General features: G+C 32.6%; 2 protein-coding genes across 6 annotated transcripts in view; one reads left to right on the top strand and one right to left on the bottom strand.

The window, feature by feature from the left end:
• The window catches only part of LOC114329217 (endoplasmic reticulum mannosyl-oligosaccharide 1,2-alpha-mannosidase), an 87,396-nt gene extending 71,586 nt beyond the window's left edge, over positions 1-15,810 (bottom strand). Inside the window, exons 1-4 of one of the 2 annotated variants that reach the window (XM_028278254.2) lie at positions 15,679-15,810; positions 10,270-10,410; positions 7,426-7,563; positions 3,878-3,949 (exon numbers count right to left, since the gene is read on the bottom strand). In XM_028278254.2, the coding sequence (XP_028134055.1) occupies positions 3,878-3,949; positions 7,426-7,563; positions 10,270-10,410; positions 15,679-15,690 (363 nt within the window). In that variant the 5' untranslated portion in view covers positions 15,691-15,810. The remainder of the gene's footprint in view (positions 1-3,877; positions 3,950-7,425; positions 7,564-10,269; positions 10,411-15,678) is intronic. The other variant, XM_050655982.1, reaches the window with a different exon arrangement.
• LOC114329219 (actin-binding LIM protein 3) overlaps positions 1-21,138 on the top strand; it is a 148,592-nt gene that overhangs the window by 742 nt on the left and 126,712 nt on the right. The window lies entirely within an intron of this gene.

Genomic DNA, 21,138 nt, shown 5'->3' with positions numbered 1-21,138 from the left:
TGAAACAAAGATGTTATTTTTCATAATACATAATTCTGGTTATTATATCTTTACATAGGTATCTTCATATAAAATATTATGTTGTTTCAGTTATAGTTCTAATATGAAGGTAGTACCTACTCATTAGTTCCAATTTTCCAATTTAATATTATGTCACTTTATTTTGTATGTAACAATTGACATAATGTATTGTAAACTGTTTGTAAATTATTAGCTTTTTTTCATTTTTCATTTATTTTCTACCAAATGTTTATTACAGTGGAACCTCGATAACTCGGATTAATCGGGACCGCGGCCGATCCGGGTTATCGAAAATCCGGGTTAGCCGGAGAATATAGTAAAAATTAATAAATAACCTCCATTACAATTACAAAAACATGAAACACATATGCACAGTACACATCTAAATTACGTATAGTTGTATAGAGTGTAGAGTTTTGTTCATTTCTTGGTAAAAAACTCAGTCATACTGTAGAGATGTACCGACACCATAATATGGTAGGTCTGGATCCTGCGTACAAAAAAAAATTGATAAATAGCAAGCTGAAAATTTGTTATTAGCTTAAGGGTGTCTAGTCGGACAAACATTAATATATGGGAACACTGGAACAGGGGAAGTTTTAACTGTGGAACAGGTTAAAAATTTAGAACGGTCAGACCACGAAAACGGCACATGTATTTTTTCCGACAGAACAGACTTAAACTCTCCAAACAGAGATTAAACTCTCATGCAAAAATCAGACTGCTATTTATCACCAAATTGGCGTTTTAATGAGTGGAACATGTAGAATATGTCAAATGACAGGAATTATGACAGGTGATAAATAGCAGTCTGATTTTTGCATGAGAGTTTAATCTCTGTTCGGAGAGTTTATGTCTGTTCTGTCGGACAAAACAAATGTGCCATTTTCGTGTTCTGACCGTTCCAAATTTTTGACCTGTTCCACAATTAAAACTGCCCCTGTTCCAGTGTTCTCATATATCAAAGTTTATCCGACTAGACACCCTTAAGCTATTAATAAATTTTTAGCTTGCTATTAATCAACTTTTTTTTCATACGCGGGATCCAGACCTATGGTAGCATAATATCATATTATGATGCTGCAATAAATTTATTTTAAAGATTCGTCTTTATCAATCCTACCTAATGTTTCTAGTTTCTTTTCCATTGTCACTGCAACATTTTTACGTTTTGTTACCATTATGTAGACAAAGCAAACACAATCTGAAGCACGATTACATTACAGAACGGAAGTGATTAATAGGCTGTACTACACACAATACAAGAATTTTTAAATAGTCACGTCTTTTTTAAACAATGCTAAGACAGTTTGACATAAATAAAGAAAAAGGAATACAGACAGGTGTCTGTTCTTTCCGATAAGCTGAGACGGTCGCTCTGGCTGCCGCCGTGTGCATGAATCATTTTTACTATTGTACTTATGTGTTCAAATTACACAAATACACATTATCTCTGAAATATTATTTGGCCTACATACATTTTTATTTGATAAAATTGTTAAATTGTTTATTTGTTAAATTTTTGTCTGATGAAAATCGGTCCGGGTTAGCCGGACTTCCGGGTTATCGGGGGCCGACTTATCGGGGTTCCACTGTACTTGTAAATAAATATTTTCTTTTACAAGAGTGTTCTTGAATTTCATTATTTTGCGCAAATTCTTCAGGAATTTTCAGATTGTTATTGGTACATCACAGACTATAATAGAGCTATATGTACCGGTAGACTGTATCCTCAGGGTAGACTGCATACTATAGGAGCAGGAGCACCTACTGGAAAAAGGTGAAAGCTAGTAGGTAAACTAAGCACACTACCCCAAAAGCAGGACCAGTCTAAAGAGTCAATAAAATCAAGACCTACCTAGATCACCACAAGTTAACACTAAATAGACCAGCCAGTGTCTGTTCTAAAACATCCTCATTTGGTAATATAGTATCCTATTTTTTTTGCTAGCGTTGAAATATTATTAGAATTGAAAATTTCACTATATGGGCACTTTTAAAGGGTGAGCTAAATCTTTTGTTTAATAATTTGAGGAAAAAAATTCAATTTTTTCTCCTTTTTGTTGCTATATCTCGGCAGTTGTGCATTTTAGAAACATTTTGTGAACCCAAAAAAGTTTTTCAAATAAGTAAATTTCCTACAAAATAGAATTTATTGCAAATTGAAAAAATAACAATTATTATTGCAAAATTAGCAAAAACTATTAAAAAACATCAAAAATCAATGTTTTTCAATAATATTTTTCAGGTGTTTCGAATCCTCCTTCTCAGTCGTTTCCTCATTGCTAAGTGTCGTGATTACCTATAATATGAGCAACTATCTTTTTCCATCGGCTTCTGTCCTGAGCTTCTCTCATGGATTCAGAGAATGTTTTTCCACTGGCTTTCTGTACTTGATCCATCCATCGAGTAGATGAGTGACCTCTACTTCTGCGCCCTTCAACGTTTCCCGAAATTATAAGTCTCTCAAGATTATCATCACTTCTTCTTGCAATATGGCCGAAAAATTTTAAGACAGTGGAGAGGCAAATAGAGGAAAGTCGAGTCTGAATATTAAGCTCTTGGAGGATTGAGTGATGTTCTGTGTTCCGTCCATGAGATCCCAAGCATTCTTCTCCAGCACCACATTTCAAAGGCGTCAATCCTTTTTCTGTCGTCCGATTTCATTGTCCATGTTTCGGATCCGTAATTAAATATAGGAAAAATTAAGGCACATACTAATCTTATTTTGGTGTTCTTCGACAAGGAGCGATCTTTCCAGATTTTCGATAATCGACTCATAGCGTTTTTGACCATGCCTATTCTCCTACGTATTTCTGTTTCACAAGATCCTGTATTACTGATGTAGGATCCTAGATAATTGAATTCGTTAACCACTTCAAACTGGTCTAAGGCTCCTGTTGTCTGAAGTGAATTTGAATAATCTTCTATCATAATTTTTGTTTATTGATCTTGAGACCACATCTATTGCTTTTGGCTTCCTCTAGCTGCAGCAGGCTGGACATTTCTTTTTCGGATGCAGTTATTAATGTTGTATCATCTGCATATCTGAGATTTGAGATCTTCTTTCCTGCGATAGAAATACCACCATTCCATTTGTCGAGTGCTTTTCTCATTATATATTCCCCATAGAAATTAAAAACACTTGGAGATAGAATACATCCTTGTCGGACTCCTCTACCTATTTTAAAAGGATCGGACTTATGGTTTTCAATTCTTAGTGTATCGAATATAAATACTTAAATAAATAAATACTTGGAAAATTTTTTACATATAAAAAGGCTATCAAGCTTTCAAATAAAATTTGAATCATTGTAATCCATTGAATAGGAAATTGTTTAAATAACTGTACAAACTTTAGGCTAATAAATAGAATAACTTTTCCAATTTTGACTTGACTTTTTTTACAAAAGACTAGTACCTATTTAAAAAAACATTAAGATTGGTTAATTAGTTTCAAAGTTATGATCAATCAAAGTTGACTGGCATTCAAAACAATAGTACAAAGATTTGAGGTCTGTTTTTAAACAAATACCATTGTTGTGCCTGGTACTTACTAGAAAATGTTGATTGAACTAAAAATACAGAAAAATGGATGAGAATCATTGGAGGAGATAGCATTTTCAGCCATCTCAAAAAAGAAATAATGCATTCAAAACAGCCATTTGCTTAACAATTGCAATTAGGTACCTCAACTTCTACTGGACCAATTTTAATCATTTACTGTCAGTAAAATATTGTTCTGAAACTATCAGTAAAACTCACAATTTTACTATTTCATTAGATGTCAGAATTTTTTCAGTATAGGAGCCATCAAACTATTCATGTACTACTATGATTTTTTAAAATATATTACCTGCTTTTCTTCTGTTTGCTGCTGTGAATGCACTCCTCTTGTTAGCTGTATTTCTTCATCCAATTCTTGCACCTGTAACAAAAAGTAACTGTAAAAAGGATTGTATTTGTCGACAATTACTAAATACTAAAGAAACTAGAAGCATTATTGTAAAAAGTTATCAAATGAGAACCATTGAGATTCATTAGAAGTTTGAATTGTCCAGAATAACAACCACCAAACCATTCATACCGTGCCTTAGTGTTTTTTAATAAATTACCTGTTTTTTGCACTCTTCCTTTTGTACCATTTCCCATTCTTTAACATCATTCAATGGTCTAGCACAGTATTTCCCAACCTTTTTTGTGCCATGCCGCACCTTAGCCTTTCTTAAATTCTTATGCCCCTTATGTAACATACATAATATATTGGGAGCAAATGTCAATAGCCAGTGTACCCCAAAAAAGAAATCCTATCAAGGATCGAACAAGCGAGGAAAACACTCATAAACATGAAAACATTTTTTTTACAACAATAGCCCTTAGTCTGGAGCTCAGAATCTGAATAATCAAATGTTGTGAAGCATGGCTGTGAAAGTTGGATAATGGACTCTGAAACAGCAAAAGAATGCTGAGAATTCCATGTGTACAAAAAGTTACTAACAATGGGGTACTTCAGTGCATGAGTAAACAAAAACAGTTACTAAGAATAATCAAAGAGAGGAAAATAAAATATTTGGGTCAAGTATGGAGAGGTGAAAGATATGAATTAATGTACCCTCAGAGATCCGTGGAAAAAATTTACACCCAAAATAACAAAATTCACTTTGGCAACACTGTGTGAAAGTTGATAGTAACATATCCTTTTTAAGATAAGCACAACTGTAATTTAGTCCAAACAAATTAATATATTTTTTTGCCAACAAAAATGAGATTTTTCAACCAAATAATGTTTCAAATATGATGTGCAAAATAATTTTTAATTGGGTTCTGCTAAGGGCTTGCTTTTTGTTGTCATTAAAGTAAAAAAAACTAAATTTCACTCAATAAATCATTATTGTCCGGTTATCGTCTTAATTATTTTAACTGTACTAATGTCCGTCAAGTAATTCTAAATGATTAATAGGTTGTTAAAACATTTTATCTGTAGTGGCTTCTGGAATATCTTAAAAATATCGAATTTCATTGATAACATGCACATATCCCACCGATCTTTGCTTCGACAATACTTGAAATCATATTTGAAGGTCAAGTAGAGGGAAAAAGAGCAGTAGGAAGTCGCCAGAACTCATGGTTGAAAGACTTAAGGAGTTGGTTTGACCTCTCACGCGGTTGGTTAGGTAAATATGAAGATGGAGAGGTTACCAATAGTTTTCTTGTACATTTGGTTGAATTTGGATATTTAATTTCTATTTCATCAAAAATCCATGCCATCACTCCTTTTATATTAAATAAAGTTTTAACTGACTGATCATTTTGCAATTATTTTGAGTTCTTCTTAATACTGCAAATTTGATATATCAGACAAATCACTAACATGGGCTGCATCATCCACGTTGAAAAAATCATTTTGTTTTAAATCAGAAAATATTTATTTCTCACATTTTCAGTTACCTCACATTTTTGGAGCCGATGAAACTATTTGAAGTTTTTGTTGTTAATATGGCTAATAAAATCAAATATCTTCGCTTTGCATTGACAACAGTTATATTTGTTCCTAGAAGTATTAGCTTATTTAATATATTTAGTTCTTCAAAGAATTCGGCTAAATAACTCACAAAAATACTTTACCATCGATTGTTAACAGTATCAAACTGTTCTATAAATATTTTCAAGCAGTTCCCTATAGAATCCCATCATTGTACTAGTAAAAGTCTGCGTCCTCATGTTGTTCTTCACAAAATAGCTTGAAGATACGCTCACATTTAGCATTAGATTTAATAGCATTAACACACTTTAACCTTTAACTACCCGCGCATCAAGTTATAAGATAACTACACGCGTGGCATACTTTATACGCCACAAGAAAATACACTTAAAAACAGCGGATTTGTTTTTTTTTTTGAAAAAATACAGTTAGTTGTTTGATATAAACCTTATTCAGCATCAGTGAATACTTGGAGTTCCTTCTCAGCAAGCCCATTGGGATTTATAACTGGAATCATGGAATAACTGGATTCCATGATAAATAAAATTACTAATAAAAAATTTTTTGAAATGTGATTTTTTACAGGAGAAAAAGTATTGTTTATAAAGAAAAATATATTTTGTGCCATAATGACTAAAAAACAATTGAAATCTGTACTTATATTACAACTTATATTAATATAATTGTGACATATATTGTCCACCACCGGAAACAACAAATAATAAACTGTAAATTATGATCTTCCCAGAACGCCGATTATAACGAAACTAAAACCAAATTGCAAAGCACATTCCAGTGATAGGTTAGACAGATAAACAAGGTCAAAAATTAAATTTTTAAATATATTTGCAGTAGAATTCTTACATCTGGCATACAAAATACGCCAGCGCGTATAGTTAAAGGTTAACACTTTATTACGGAATGTACAGTACTTCATTTAGATCAGGTGAGATGTTATAACTACCAAGTTTTCCCTATGTCCCTATGAATAACACAATTCACAAGAATCATTTCTGGATTCGCATCTTTCATCAATTTTAAGCAGGCATTTTTTTACATATGAATTAGGAGCACCGTCTGCAGCACAAGGTGTAAGTTATCAAGGCTCCCTCAATGTCTCTCAAAGTTGATTCATCCATTTGCCTGAAAAATTTCTTGTTTTCAGATTTTCAACAAGTTGTTTTTCAATATCTTCACCTATTTCGTCTATTCTTCTACTAACAGTATTATTACTGACTAACATAACTTTTACATTTTTGTCATCTTTTTCAAGAACCATTTTAGGAAATGCTGACATTGACGGTTTTATTAAATTCTCTCCTGCAGTTAGATTTATTCCAGTTTTAGTGATGAATAACTTCACTCCTTCACTGAAATCTACTATTGCATTAAAATGGCCCGGGACGAAGAATTTAAACTCGGGTCGACCATATTCGAATTGCCCCCCTTAACAATCAAATTGCCCCCCTGTGGGGCGTGGGCCCCACGTTGGGAAACACTGGTCTAGCATGTAATTCATTTTCTTCTGTTTGCTGCTGTGTGAGATGCACTTCTTCCTCTAGCCCTTGCACCTATAAGTAAAAATTGAAAGAGAACAACTCGACGCATTATTTGAAATAGTTATCAAATGACAACCATTGGTTCACTGAGTTGGAAAAGACCAAGTTGAGGTGTGAACAGCACATTTAAAAAGGGAAAAGCAACCTCAAAAAAGAAGATTAGTGGTTTATCACTAAAACAGTATCCATAATTGAAAAAAAAATGATTTAGGTAGTTACTCTCTCTGTTGTTTGTTTTTATCAACAACACCATTAGGAAAACTCTTAATATTTATTACTGATTCACTAGAAGTTTGAATTGTTCAGTATAACATCCACCAAAATATTCATACTACTAGCCCAATGTTTTTTTAAATAAATTACCTGTACTTTGCACCCTTCCTGTGATTTCCTTTCCCATTTTTCGACATCATTCAATGGTGTAGCCTGTGATTCATTTTCTTCTGTTTGCTGCTGTGAATTTGCTGACTGAGTGAGATGTTCTTCTTGTATCCCTTGCACCTATAACCAAAAATAACTAAAACAAGGAATCACAAATGAAAGACTCAACAGCAAAAGTTAAAACAAATGAGGGAGATACAAACGACATCAAAATAGAACTTGGGGTAAGACAAGGAGATAGTCTGTCAACGACACTATTTAATATCGCTCTATAAGGAATAATTAGGGACACAGGCCTGAAAAAGACAATTATTATTCAAAGCTCAACACAGATCATAGGATATGCGGATGACCTAGGACTGGTAGCATGAGATAAAAAAGACTAGAAGAGGCACTTTTAACCCTGGTAAGAGAAGCAAAGACGAGAGGATTAATAATCAATCAGAATAAAACAAAATACCTTATAAGCACAAGAGACAATGTAAACAGAATAACAGAAATAAAGATAGGTGAAAATACATTCCAGAGAGTAGATTGCTTCAAATACCTGGGGGTGATGGTGGACGGCAAAAACGGAAGGAGTATAGAGATAAACGAAAAAATTAAAGCAGGTAATAGAGTATATTGGAAATATCACCGACTACTCAAGGACAAAAACCTGAGCAAAAAAACGAAATCAAAAATATATACAGCAGCAATTAGACCAGTGATAGCCTATGGAGCAGAAGTAATGTGCCTTACGAAAACAGACGAAGAAAAGTTAAGAATAATTGAGAGAAAAATTTTGAGAAGAATACATGGCCCAGTGAAGACAGAAACAGGGGAATATAGAAAGCTGATGAACCATGAAATAATAAATATAACTGAAGGAGAAGATTTTGTATTTTGACAACGAAACCCAATTTGGGCTTCGAAACGTTAATAAAATCATTTTTTTGGTAAAATTGTGGCTTATTTCCCATTAAAAATAGTTTATTATAAAAATGCCACAAGGAAATAGCTTCAGAACAACATGAAGGAGAAGATATAGTAAAATTTATTAAATCACAAAGGCTCAGATGGTTTGGGCACACACAAAGAAGAGGGGTAGAAAAACTGATCAGGAAGATAATGAACTGGAGACCAGTAACAAATAGACCAAGAGGAAGGCCAAAAATAAGATGGGACGACCAACTGCTAGATGATATCAAAGATGGAAATTGCAAACTGGAGAGAAAAGATTCAGGACCGGAGTGAGTGGAAAGTGGAAGAAGATAGTAGAGAAGGCAAAAAAACATCACAACCTATGAATGATGACCTAAAGGAAACTGCGGACTAATCCACCTCGTGAAATGGATTAAAAGAGCTCATAGTATCTGAACAACCTATACTCTAACAAGAGTGAACGGTCCGTATACAGAGTGAGTTTTATGTATGGAAACACTCAATTATCTCGAAAACGGCTTATCCGATATTTATAAGTTTTGGCAAGTAGGGGTTTCCTAATGCGGCCGATGTTATAGTGCTAATTACATTGTTGTCAGATCTTCCGTTTTTCTGTAAATCTAACAAACTTTCTTATTTCAAATGGAACACCCTGTATATTTTTTGCGTTTTGAAGTCCTTAAGAAATACTGATTATTTTTCATGGATATGCCCCATACCTAAATGCCATAATTTCGGACTTATTGCTATATTTATTTAAAAAAAATTTTAAACAAATTATAAAAAAATCAATTTTTTCTGCTCGAGTAGATTTATTTTACGTTCTTTGGATCATTGGGAACAAAAAAGATCTTTTGTAATTTTTCTCCAAAGTTAATCGTTTTCGAGTAATAAACAATTAACTACTGAAAAAATCGAATAATGACGATATTCAAGGTTCAAAAACACAAGTAAAAAATATAATTTTTGAAATTACGAAGTACCTAAATTCTAGCTCAACTATTCTTCTAATAGCTTGCTATAATATTTATTGGCTCGTTTTATTCGAAAACATTGCTTTTTAATTGTTAATGAAGTGCATATGAGAGGACGGGCGATCGAGCTGCATTAACAACTAAAAAACCATGTTTTAGGATGAAACAAGCTAAAATTACTTATCGATATCTGATAAAATAAGGCTTGAACTTGAATTTGGGTACTTCGCAGTTTCAAAAATAATATTTTTGATTTGTGTTTTTGAACCTTGAAAATCGTCATTATTCGATTTTTTCAGTATTTAATTGTTTATAACTCGGAAACGATTAATTTTGGAGAAAGATTACAAAAGATCATTTTTCTTCAAAATGATCCAAACAACCTAAAATAATGTTTACCAGGGCCAAAAAAATGATCTTTATAATTTGATTAATTTTTTTTTTAAATAAATATAGCAATAAGTCCGAAATTATGGCATTTAGGTATGGGGAATATCGATGAAAAATAATCAGTATTTCTTAAGGACTTCAAAACGCAAAAAATATACAGGGTGTTCCATTTGAAATAAGAAAGTTCATTAGATTTCCAGAAAAACGGAAACTCTGACAACAATGTAATTAGCACTATAATATCGGCCGCATAAGAAAACCCGTACCAACCAAAACCTACAAAAATCGTGTAAGCCATTTCCGAGATAATTGAGTGTTTCCATACATAAAACTCACTCTGTATATATAGTGGTTTATCACTAAAACAGTATCCATAATTGAAAAAAAAAATGATTTAGTTACCCTCTGTGTTGTTTTTATCAACAACACCACCAGGAAAACTCTTAATATTACTGATTCACTAGAAATTTGAATTGTTCAGTATAACATCCACCAAACCATTCATACTACTAGCCCAATATTTTTTTAAATAAATTACCTGTACTTTGCACTCTTCCTGTGATTCCCTTTCCCATTTTTCGACATCATTCAATGGTGTAGCCTGTGATTCATTTTCTTCTGTTTGCTGCTGTGAATTTGCTGATTGAGTGAGATGTTGTTCTTCTTGTATCCCTTGCACCTATAACAAAAAGTAACTATAACAAGGAATTTATTTGTCTAGATTTACGATATGTGAAAAGGAGTGATATCCTGATAAAAATGGTGATGTAGATATTGAGTCATTTCCGAAACTATTCACAAGCAAAATCAAAAAATACACTTATATAGGATACCATTATATAGGATCAGTTACATAATGGTGCAGATTGTATCGTGTCTCCAGAGAATTCACGTTTCACCTCTACATACAATGAATAGTATATTACTATGAGTGAATCCCTCAATAACTGCTTTTCATATCTGAGTATGAACTTGCATGACAATCGATCCCTTGAACAAGCTCTATGAAATTGTAGGAAAATCTGAGATGTACATAAACATACGAATAGTTAATAACAATTCTTCGTAATTAATTAGAAACAAGTAATATTATGTTAACTATTCATACACAATCAGGGCCGCCCAGAGCCAGGCCGGGCCCCGGGGATGAGACCCGGCCGCCCCCCCCCCCAAACCCAGTTGAACGAAAATTCCCAAAAATCTGATAACTCATAAACTGGGATATGTAATAGTGAACACTCATGCTATTGACACAGGAAGGAAGAAAATTAAAACAGTTTTAACAATTAAACTTTGTTTTTAATTATTTACAATAGAACTGTTAGTTACAACATAACTTTTCTTGTGACGAAGGGGGTATATGGGAATGGTAGTGAGTCAGGACGTAAACTCGTAAACAAACAGACGTCGCGCCAAGGTCAGCGCTTCTGCGAATCGTGTGGCAGTGGCCGATAGAGCGAGCTTCCGATCAGGGGCTCCCACGCCCAATGTATTCCCGATATATTTTTATTAATTGTAACTTATGCAAAGAAATAATTTCTTGCATATTGCCTTTTCTAAATGCATAATATTCCTTATAATAATTTCATAATTAAAACCGCAAGAAAATTCAATCTGTTGTAAAATATTTTAATAAAAGGAATTTTTTTAAATTTGCTAACGGCCGGGCCCGGGCCCCGGGGATTTTGCCCCCCCTGCCCCCCCTCTGGTCGGGCCTGTACACAATACACTTATTTATTAGTGACACACATATAATAATTAACATGTTTATTGCACAATTGTTAAACAATGTAAGTATTGTTGACATGCTTATTTTGCACCTTTTTAAAATAAATCTACATCTATATAATAATATCAACACATAGTTCAAACAATGTGTTCAGATAAGATTTTACTGTTGTTTACATTCGATTGTTTATTAACTATGTACTTTATGGATGTTGAATAATCATATTTCTAAGAAGAACAAACGCATATCTCGGATGAAATTTGGACATGCTTGCTATCCGGCACATTTATACAAAATAAAAATAACTGATAACAATCTTTGTGATATTTGCAATGAAACGGCGGACTTGGATCATATATTTTTTAATTGTAAGAAGTACACACATCAGTCGGACATTCTTACAAAAAATTTAAGAAGTTTAAACGTTTACGGTCCCTATAATGTTATGTATATTTTGGCACTGAGTGATAAACGTATTTTTGATTTTATTTTGTTTTTCCTATATGACTGTAAAATTAAGTTATAGAATGACTAGATTAGGCTTGTAACCTTAAATGTCTTTCCTTTTGATTGCCTACATGCCTGCCTTACCGTGTGGGGTGGGTATGTAGGTAATCAATAATTATTAAGAAAAAAGAAAAACCCTTGAATGAGAAAAGTGTGACCCTTGTCCTTATCCCAAAATTTTTATTAAGATTAATTTAGCAAAAATTCACTTTGAAAATAAAATGTTTATTATATCTATTCTTAACAAAAAGGTCGGTCAGACTTAGATAACCTTAACTTAGATTAGTAATTAGATAGTTTAGATAAGATATATATTATGTTTATATATGTACTATTTACTTTGTTTCTGGCCGCATGGTCTAATCCTAAAGCCAATAAAAAAAAACAAACGCATTGATGCTACTACAACCATTGTTTATATAGTAATATGTAGTTGGTCAATCTAACGAATAAATTTGTTTGATTCTACACCAGATATCACCACCATTTCTGTTAGGGTTGAAATGTCAGGCGGAACTACGATAAATCCAAAATGCAGACACCAAGTTGGATACGACCCTATTCATAACACACCAACTCGCATACATATTAAGAAAAATAAATATATGGAGGAATATATAATTTTGAAATTGCTTGACATCATTAATTCAATTTCTAAATTATATTCTTCCATATATTTATTTTTCTTAATATGTATGCGAGTTGGTGTGTTATGAAAAGAGTCGTATCCGACTTGATGTCTATGCATTTTAGATTTATCGTAGTTACGCCTGACATTGCAACTCTGACAGAAATGGTGGTAATATCTGGTGACTGTCTCAATTGGTATCAAACAAATTTACTCCTTAGGTTGACCAACTATTACTAATATAAACAATGCTACAACCTTCATTCAAAAATGGCATATGTATACGTAGTTTGCAAAATATTGTAGTTAAAAATGTCAAGTAAAATAAAATGGATGTTTTAAAGAAGTAAATTAGAGGGGAAACATGTGCAAATTAGCAAAAGAATATTGAGTAGGGCGAGCTGCTATACTCGATATTAAGAGAAAAAACAAAAAGATAGTGGACCACATGATAAAGATGAAATTATGATAGATGAAGAAATAATATGTTAAGTAGTACAAGAAGAAGAAAGTCTACTAAAAATACTGGAGCCACCAACTATTATAAATAATATAAAAGTAAATCCAGATACATAATTTAATTATTGACACCTTCATAACATGAGCTGAAGAAAGATAATTCTTTCTTCAAAACATGCGGACTGCAAGTTTTACAAAAAAGCAAACCTCAATTAAATATTTCTGAAATACATATACAGTATGTCCCTGTAAGTTGTATCCATATGGAAAACTTTTTTATTATTGATTTTACGAAAAAAAGTTATTCTTCATAAAAAGCTCTGCATGGTCCAAAATCTAACATTTAACCATCAAATATCAAATTTTTTGAATATTATACGAGGTATGTCAAAAAGTTTGAATTTCACTCAAGAGTAAAGTAGCTTTATTTTTCACAATATTGCAAATTTCTATTATGAAAAGTTGTTTGGAATTAAAAACTATATTCTGGTATGCAATTACATCCTTCTTTTTGAATTTTTTTTACATTATGGATAACTAACATTATTTTCAGTTACTTCAATTCAGATAACTCTTTTATTATTAATTTTACGAAAAAAAGTGATTCTTAATAAAAAGTTTTGCATGGTCTAAAACCTAAAATACAAATTTATTTTAGTCTTATGTCAAATTTTATTAATTTTATACGAGGTATGTCAAAAAATATGAATTTCGCTCAAGAGTAAAATACGTTTATTTTTCACAATATGTATCGAAAATTGTTATTGTGAAAAGTTATTTAGAATTAAAAACTATGTTTCAGTATGTAATTACGTCCTTCTAAGTGAAATATTCTGAACTATAAAGGTACTTTACTTTTGATCTAAATTTATCTTTTTTGACATACCTCGTATAAAATTTATAAAATTTGATATAAGATGGTTGTTTTTAAGGTTTTAGACCATCCATAACTTTTATTAAGAAACACTTTTTTTCGTAAAATTAATAATAAAAGAGATATCAGAATTGAAATAACTGAACATAATGTTAGTTAATTATCCATAATTTTTCAAATTTTTTTTTTTTATTAGAAGAATGTAGTTGCATATTAGAATATAGTTTTTAATTCCAAACAACTTTTCATAATAGTAATTTTCAATATTGTGAAAAATAAAGCTACTTTACTCTTGAGTGAAATTCAAACTTTTTGACATACCTCGTATAACATTCATAAAATTTGATATATGATGGTTGAATCTTGGGTTTCGGACCATGCAGAACTTTTTATAAAGAATAACTTTTTTTCGTAAAATTAATAATAAAAAAGTTTTCCATATGGATACAACTTACAGGGACATACTGTATAACAAGCTGAAAATGCGAGCATTATAATAACGAAAACTTTGTTTATTTACGTATTTTAATTCATAATGTGGAAAATTGCTATTATGAAAAGTAGTTTAGAATTAATAATTATTATGTTTTAATGTGCAATTATATCATTCTAATTTAAATGTTATGAACTATAAAGATAGTTTACTCTTGATCGAAATTCATATTTTTTATATACCTCGTATAAAATTAATAAAATTTTATATTACATGTTATAAATGAAAATGTTGTTGGTATCCATAATTTGAGAAAAATCTTCAAATATTTTTTTCCATTAGAAGGATGTATGTCAATATATGTATGCACATATCAGACCATAATTTTTTATACCAAACAATATTATTTCATATATTGTCGGTTCGCTAAACTCAGACACAACTGGTTAGTGATTTTAGTCAATAATTTTGCCAATTTGGCAAAAAAAAATTACTAATTAGTTAATAATTACTAAATAATTAGTAATTTTGTCAATTTTGGCAAAATTCACAAAAACAAAAAAAAATACCTATTAAAATCACTAGCCAGTGGTGTCGAGTTTAGCGAACCGACTATATTTTAATTTCATAGCAAATGGAACAGTCCATTTATCATAAAGGGGAGACCGAATACTCGTATAAACCTTTTTAAAGCTGTTAATAAATTATTGCTTTTAAAATATACTCAAATTGTATTCTTGAACATCTTATTTATTTTATATAATAATTAAATTCACTATCAAATGTCATTGATGTTTTGTTAATACTTAATTTAAAATTTAGTTTGACATTCACGAAGTGTCAAACTCAAATGTAAATAACCTATGCTTTGCTTAACCTATGCTTAACGAGATTAAAAAACTAGCCTACTTAATAGCAACGATTTCAGCTGGACGTGTAGTGTGTCGGAAGAAAATAAAACGATTGTGACGTCACATTTTAGACTTTGAGGTCGATTATCTCGAAGACGGTTAGAAATATCGAAATGCCGTTTTCAGATTTGGATTCAGAAGAAAAAACTACATAAGAATCCATCGATAAATCTGATCTGAGTATTGCAGGAGCGGCAACGCAATAACACACACACTTTTGCGAATTTATAAACGAAATGTTTTCGTTGAAAATGTCTAAATAAAACTTTAACAGAATGTAATTAGTTTTTTGGGTGTGGTTTTATTGAATATACATACATACTTATTTTATAAATCAATATATGTACATATTGTTAAATATTGAATACATAAAGATGCAATAATTAAAATATATGGTTAAACTTACCCCATTTCCCATATTGAAGATGTCATAGGAGTCGTTAGGCCTCGCGGTGTTATATTTTTCCACATTGCGACAGGAAAACCTTTTTTGTATAATAATTGCACATATTATAATAACAGATATAAATAAAATGCGCTCAATTTATAGACTTCATTATTTGATGACTTATCTTATCAGTTAAAATCTTGACTCATTCATTCATGCGTTTTTAAAAAGCGATGCAACTTTTATTTCCTAGATTAGAGTTTACTGCACAAACACCATATTTGGCACTTGATCTTTTCTTTGCGTGCCTTATCAAGTCCCTCTGAAGTTGGCGATTAACATGACAAAATCTGTTTGCCTCAGTCTGGAAATACATAATGGTTTGGAATCTAGGAAAAAATCGCAATTAAAAAATGCAAAGGAAATAAACAAAAAAGCGCAATGTTAGATAAGCCCAAAAGATCCACATGTGGAAAATTGTATACATGGATTAAATCGCACAAGAAGAAAACGTCTCATGTATAAATGCGCACATAGAAAAAAAGCGAACATCATTGTTATTTTTCCGATAACAAAATAAAGCCTAAAGAATTAAATTTCTCATTTTTTTACGATCTGTATTCTATGTGACTAAAAAATAAAAGCGCAATTTTAGCCCGCCACCCCTACCGGGCCCTACCCCCTCCAGCTACCACCAAAAATGTCTTTTTTTTGTTTTTTTTTTTCAGTGGGTTGCAGTCAATTTCACACTCATAGTTACAACTTGTTTATTTTTTATAGATTCTTAGGTTGACTGTACATAATATAAAAATGCATTTTTTTTTCTAAAAAACTTATAACTTTTTTGAGGGTGGCTGCATGTCTATTTTTTGTATTTTGTGTACATAAACCTGAAGAATTGGTTTTTATAGACTTCAAAATACATTGCGCGTCAGAGAAAACGGGCACCCCACAAAATGGTTCATTTTTGAGTTCTCGAATTTCCTAAACCTGTTGTCTGATTTAAGTGATTTTTTTAATACGTTATAGCCGTATTCTTTAGCAAGATTGCTGTAATAATATTGTTTCTAGACAAATAAATTGTCATTGTATACCGCGCGTAACAATCAAACTTTGTTTTTTTCTCAAAGTTCATCACCCTGTGGATTATTCTAGCATTTATAAAATACTGAAATTAAAACCCAACTATCGCCTCAGGTTTTCTTAACATTGTTTTTTGATTCATTTGCTTATGTTGGATAATAAAAAAGTTGGTACTTGAACAACTAGCAATGTTCTTCATCAATAGAGGGTGTGTCTAAATAAGTGCGACAAACTTTAAGGGGTTGTATGGGGGTAATATGACCGGGTAATATGACCCGTATGGACGCCAGTGGTGAATATAAAATTTTTAATTGTATGTCAAAAAATGCGCAATAACTACTTGTTAAAATCTACCAAATTTCATTTGCATATCTCAACCGGTTTTAGAGCAATAAATAAATTGTCAGTTTGTAAGAAAAAATCAACATCCCGTATCTCGGAAACGAAGCATTTGCGGACATATCTTTATGAAGCAAACGGTCATTATTTTTTCATGCAGAATTACCCATTAAAGTTTGTCGCACTTCTTTAGATTAGAAACACCCTTTATTGATTAAGAACATGGCTAGTTGTTAAAGTACTAACTTTTATTATTATCCAACATACGCGAATGAATAAAAAAACAGAATGTTTAGAAAACCTGAGGCTATAGTTGGGTTTTAATTTGAGTATTTTATAAATGCTAGAATATTCCACAGGGGGTAGTGAACTTCGAGAATAAACAATTTGATTGGTACACCCGGTATACAATGACAATTTACCTGTCTAGCAAAAATATTATTACAGCGATATTGCTAAAGAATAAGGCTATAACATATTAAAAAAGTTACCTAAATCGGACAGCAGGTTTAGGAAATTCGAGACATCAAAAATGACCCATCTTGTGTGGTGCCCGTTTTCTCTGACGCTCAGTGCATATCAAATTAATTTTTTTATAGGTTATAATTATATAATTTGAAGTACATAACTGTATCCTTAGGCTATTGATTATGTATTTTAGAAAGGAACTACAACGTTAACAGGGTTTTATTGTTTCATATAGTCAGTGGACCTCTATATTTGAAAAAACCGCGGAGTGCTACCATTTAAATGGGTGCGTTTTTGAGAAAGGGGTAAATTAGTCCCTAAGCACAGGGTGAATTAGGGTGAGTTCTATGCACATTTAGTGCAAACAAGTCTATAGGAAAATTGTTCCATGTTAAATTTACTATGGAAATATCATATTTTAAAGTAAAAACATGTTTTTTTACAAAAATATATACAAGAAAAAAACATGAAAGATAGCAATTTTGTTTTTTGTCCCATAACCTTTTCCACGGGGATATAGGTATGTATAGGCATTGCTTCACAGAAAAAAAACTTCCATCCTTCCTCTTTAAAATGGCGTTTGGTAGAAGTCCCTGTGATTTACAATTTCCAAAATAAGATTTTTCAAATTTCGCCACTCACAGCGATTTTGGGATATTTTCCTTGTTACTTCGCAAACATTGTTCTGTAACTTTTTTCTACGCATTTCTAGGTAGGTATATGCACTGGTACATTTAGTAGAAAGAGAAGTCAGTTATCTTTAAAATGTTCTATCGTAGAAGGCCGTATGGCTATATTTAAGCAAGATATTGTTTTTCAAAATTTTATACTGTTAATGATTTTTGATATATTTTACGATTATTTTTAAATTTCTGATTACTTGGGTAATCAGAAATTTATATACTTTTTTATTGTATACTTGGGTATATACATTTGTATCCCGAAATAACCAAAGTACGTGCCTCCTAGCGGCGGGATACGGGCAACAATACATTGGCTTATAGGGCAGTCCTTACAGTAGGGATCCTGGCCTATACAGAAAAATGCAGGCGGGTGTGGGGTAATACTGCACTTTGGTTGCATTGGTGGTGTATTGGCTAAACGTGCAGGGCAGGGTATGGTGCTGATAGAAAAGGCATTCAGGCATCAAATATCCAAAAATCTTTTCAGGCCATAATAATGAAAAGACCTTCTCCAAACGCAATAAAAACTTATACTGAAATGATGGCATCTCCTGAGGTAAAATGTTCCGGTAGTAAAATGAGCCTCCGTTCGGATCTCCGGGTGAGGACTATCTCAGGGGGAACACCATTACAGGTTAGAAAAATTAGGATAGGGTCTTGGAATCTTGGTAGTCTTACAGGTAAGAGTCTGGAGTTAGTGGATGCGCTCAAACGAAGAAGAGTTCAAATTGCTTGTATTCAAGAAACTAGGTGGAAAGGACAAAGGGCGAAAGAACTAGGTGAAGGATACAAATTGTGGTATGTAGGGAGTAGTAACACTAGAAATGGAGTTGGTATAATTGCTGATAGTGAAATGAAAGATAACGTAGTAGAAGTTGTAAGAACGAGTGATAGAATGATGTCAGTGAAATTTGTAATTGATAAAGAGGTATTGAATGTTGTGTGTGTGTATGCTCCCCAAACAGGTCTGGGTGAGAATGAAAGAAGAGCTTTCTATGATCAATTAGGAGACGTACTGAGTGATATTCCAGCAGAGGAGAAAGTTATAATAGGAGGTGATTTCAATGCACATGTGGGCCAAACCAAGACAGGATATGAAACAATACATGGGGGATTAGGCTTTGGAACTAGAAATGAAGCTGGGGATGACATGCTTGAATTAGCAACAGCATTGGATATGGCGATTGTTAACACATTCTTTAAAAAGAGAGAAACTCAACTTATTACCTACAAAAGTGGACAACATCAATCCCAAATAGACTACTTCATGATAAGGAAAGAAGACATACGTGAATGTAAGGACTGCAAGGTAATAGTGAGTGAGACAGTAAGCCAACAACATAAGCTGCTTCTTCTGGACATCGAAGTAAAAAGCGAAACTAAACAAAAATATCGGAGAGGACCACAAAAAATCAAGTGGTGGCTGCTGAAAGATGAGAAAGAAGGTCTATTCAGGAGAAGAATAGTAGAAAAAATATGTTGGAACATGAAAGGAAGCCCTAATACAATTTGGAGAAAAATGGCCAGTAGTATTAGAGAGACTGCTATTGAAATACTTGGGAAAACGTCAGGAAAAAAGTTTGAGCATAAAGAGACTTGGTGGTGGTCAAACGAAGTACAAGGAAAAATAAAAGAGAAGAGAATATTATATAAAAAGTGGCAAGAAACCAGATCCGACATAGATCTTCAAAACTATATGGTGGCGAAAAAGGAAGCGAAAGTAGCAGTAGCAAAAGCCAAAGCAGAAGCGTATTCAAACCTATACGATCAACTTGATACCAGGGAAGGCGAAACGAAGATATATAAAATAGCCAAACAGAGAGCAAAGAAAGCAAAAGATTTTAATCAGATTAGATGTATCCGAGATGAAAATAATAAAATACTAGTTCACGAAAGGGAAGTCAAAAAGAGATGGAGAAAGTACTTTGACAGCTTATTAAATGAAGAATTTGACAGACAGCCTGTAGAGCCAACGGAGACAGTAGCAGCAATGGTCACCAAAATAACCAACGAGGAAGTGGCTCAAGCGCTTCAAAAAATAAAGAAAGGAAAAGCGGTAGGACCAGATGATATTCCTGGGGAAGTATGGAGAGCATTGGGAGAGACAGGAACAAGGTGGCTAGCAGGTCTATTTAATAGAATTATGGAAGTCGGACAAATGCCAGACGAATGGAGAAGCAGTATACTGGTACCTGTTTACAAAAACAAGGGAGATATACAACAATGTACAAACTACAGGGCTATAAAACTGCTTAGCCACACCATGAAAATATGGGAAAGAGTAATTGACAGACGGATACGTGAAGAGACCGAAATATCCGAGAATCAATTTGGCTTTATGCAGGGTAGATCAACAACAGATGCAATTTTCATTATAAGGCAATTGATGGAAAAATACAGGAGTAAAGAAACAAACGCTCATATGGTATTCATTGATCTTGAGAAAGCATATGATAGAGTTCCTCGAGAGATTCTGTGGTGGGCACTCAATAAGAAAGGAGTCCCTGGTGAATATGTAAAGATTGTGAGGGATATGTATGAGGGAGTAACGACTAGTGTTAGGACAGGTGTGGGAGAGACTGATAAATTTCATGTGAAAGTAGGATTGCACCAAGGTTCTGTGCTTAGTCCGTATTTATTCTCATTAGTTGTGGACCAGATAACAACGAAACTACAGGGTAACATTCCATGGTGCTTAATGTATGCTGATGATGTCGTGTTAGTAGGAAATAGTGAAAGAGACCTAGAACAAAAACTGGAACAGTGGAGACAAGCTCTGGAGGAAAAAGGTTTAAAACTTAGTAGGACAAAAACAGAGTATTTGGAATGTTCATTTAAAGATGGAGCTACTACAAATAAAATGGTATCTTTGGATGGTGAAATGATTGTGAAAAGCAATAGTTTT

The sequence above is a fragment of the Diabrotica virgifera genome, chromosome 7 (genome assembly GCF_917563875.1).
Source record: "Diabrotica virgifera virgifera chromosome 7, PGI_DIABVI_V3a".
NCBI classification, from domain to species: Eukaryota; Metazoa; Arthropoda; class Insecta; order Coleoptera; family Chrysomelidae; genus Diabrotica; species Diabrotica virgifera.
Note: the sequence above shows the minus strand (reverse complement) of the source record. Positions and strands in the feature narration are given on the sequence as shown.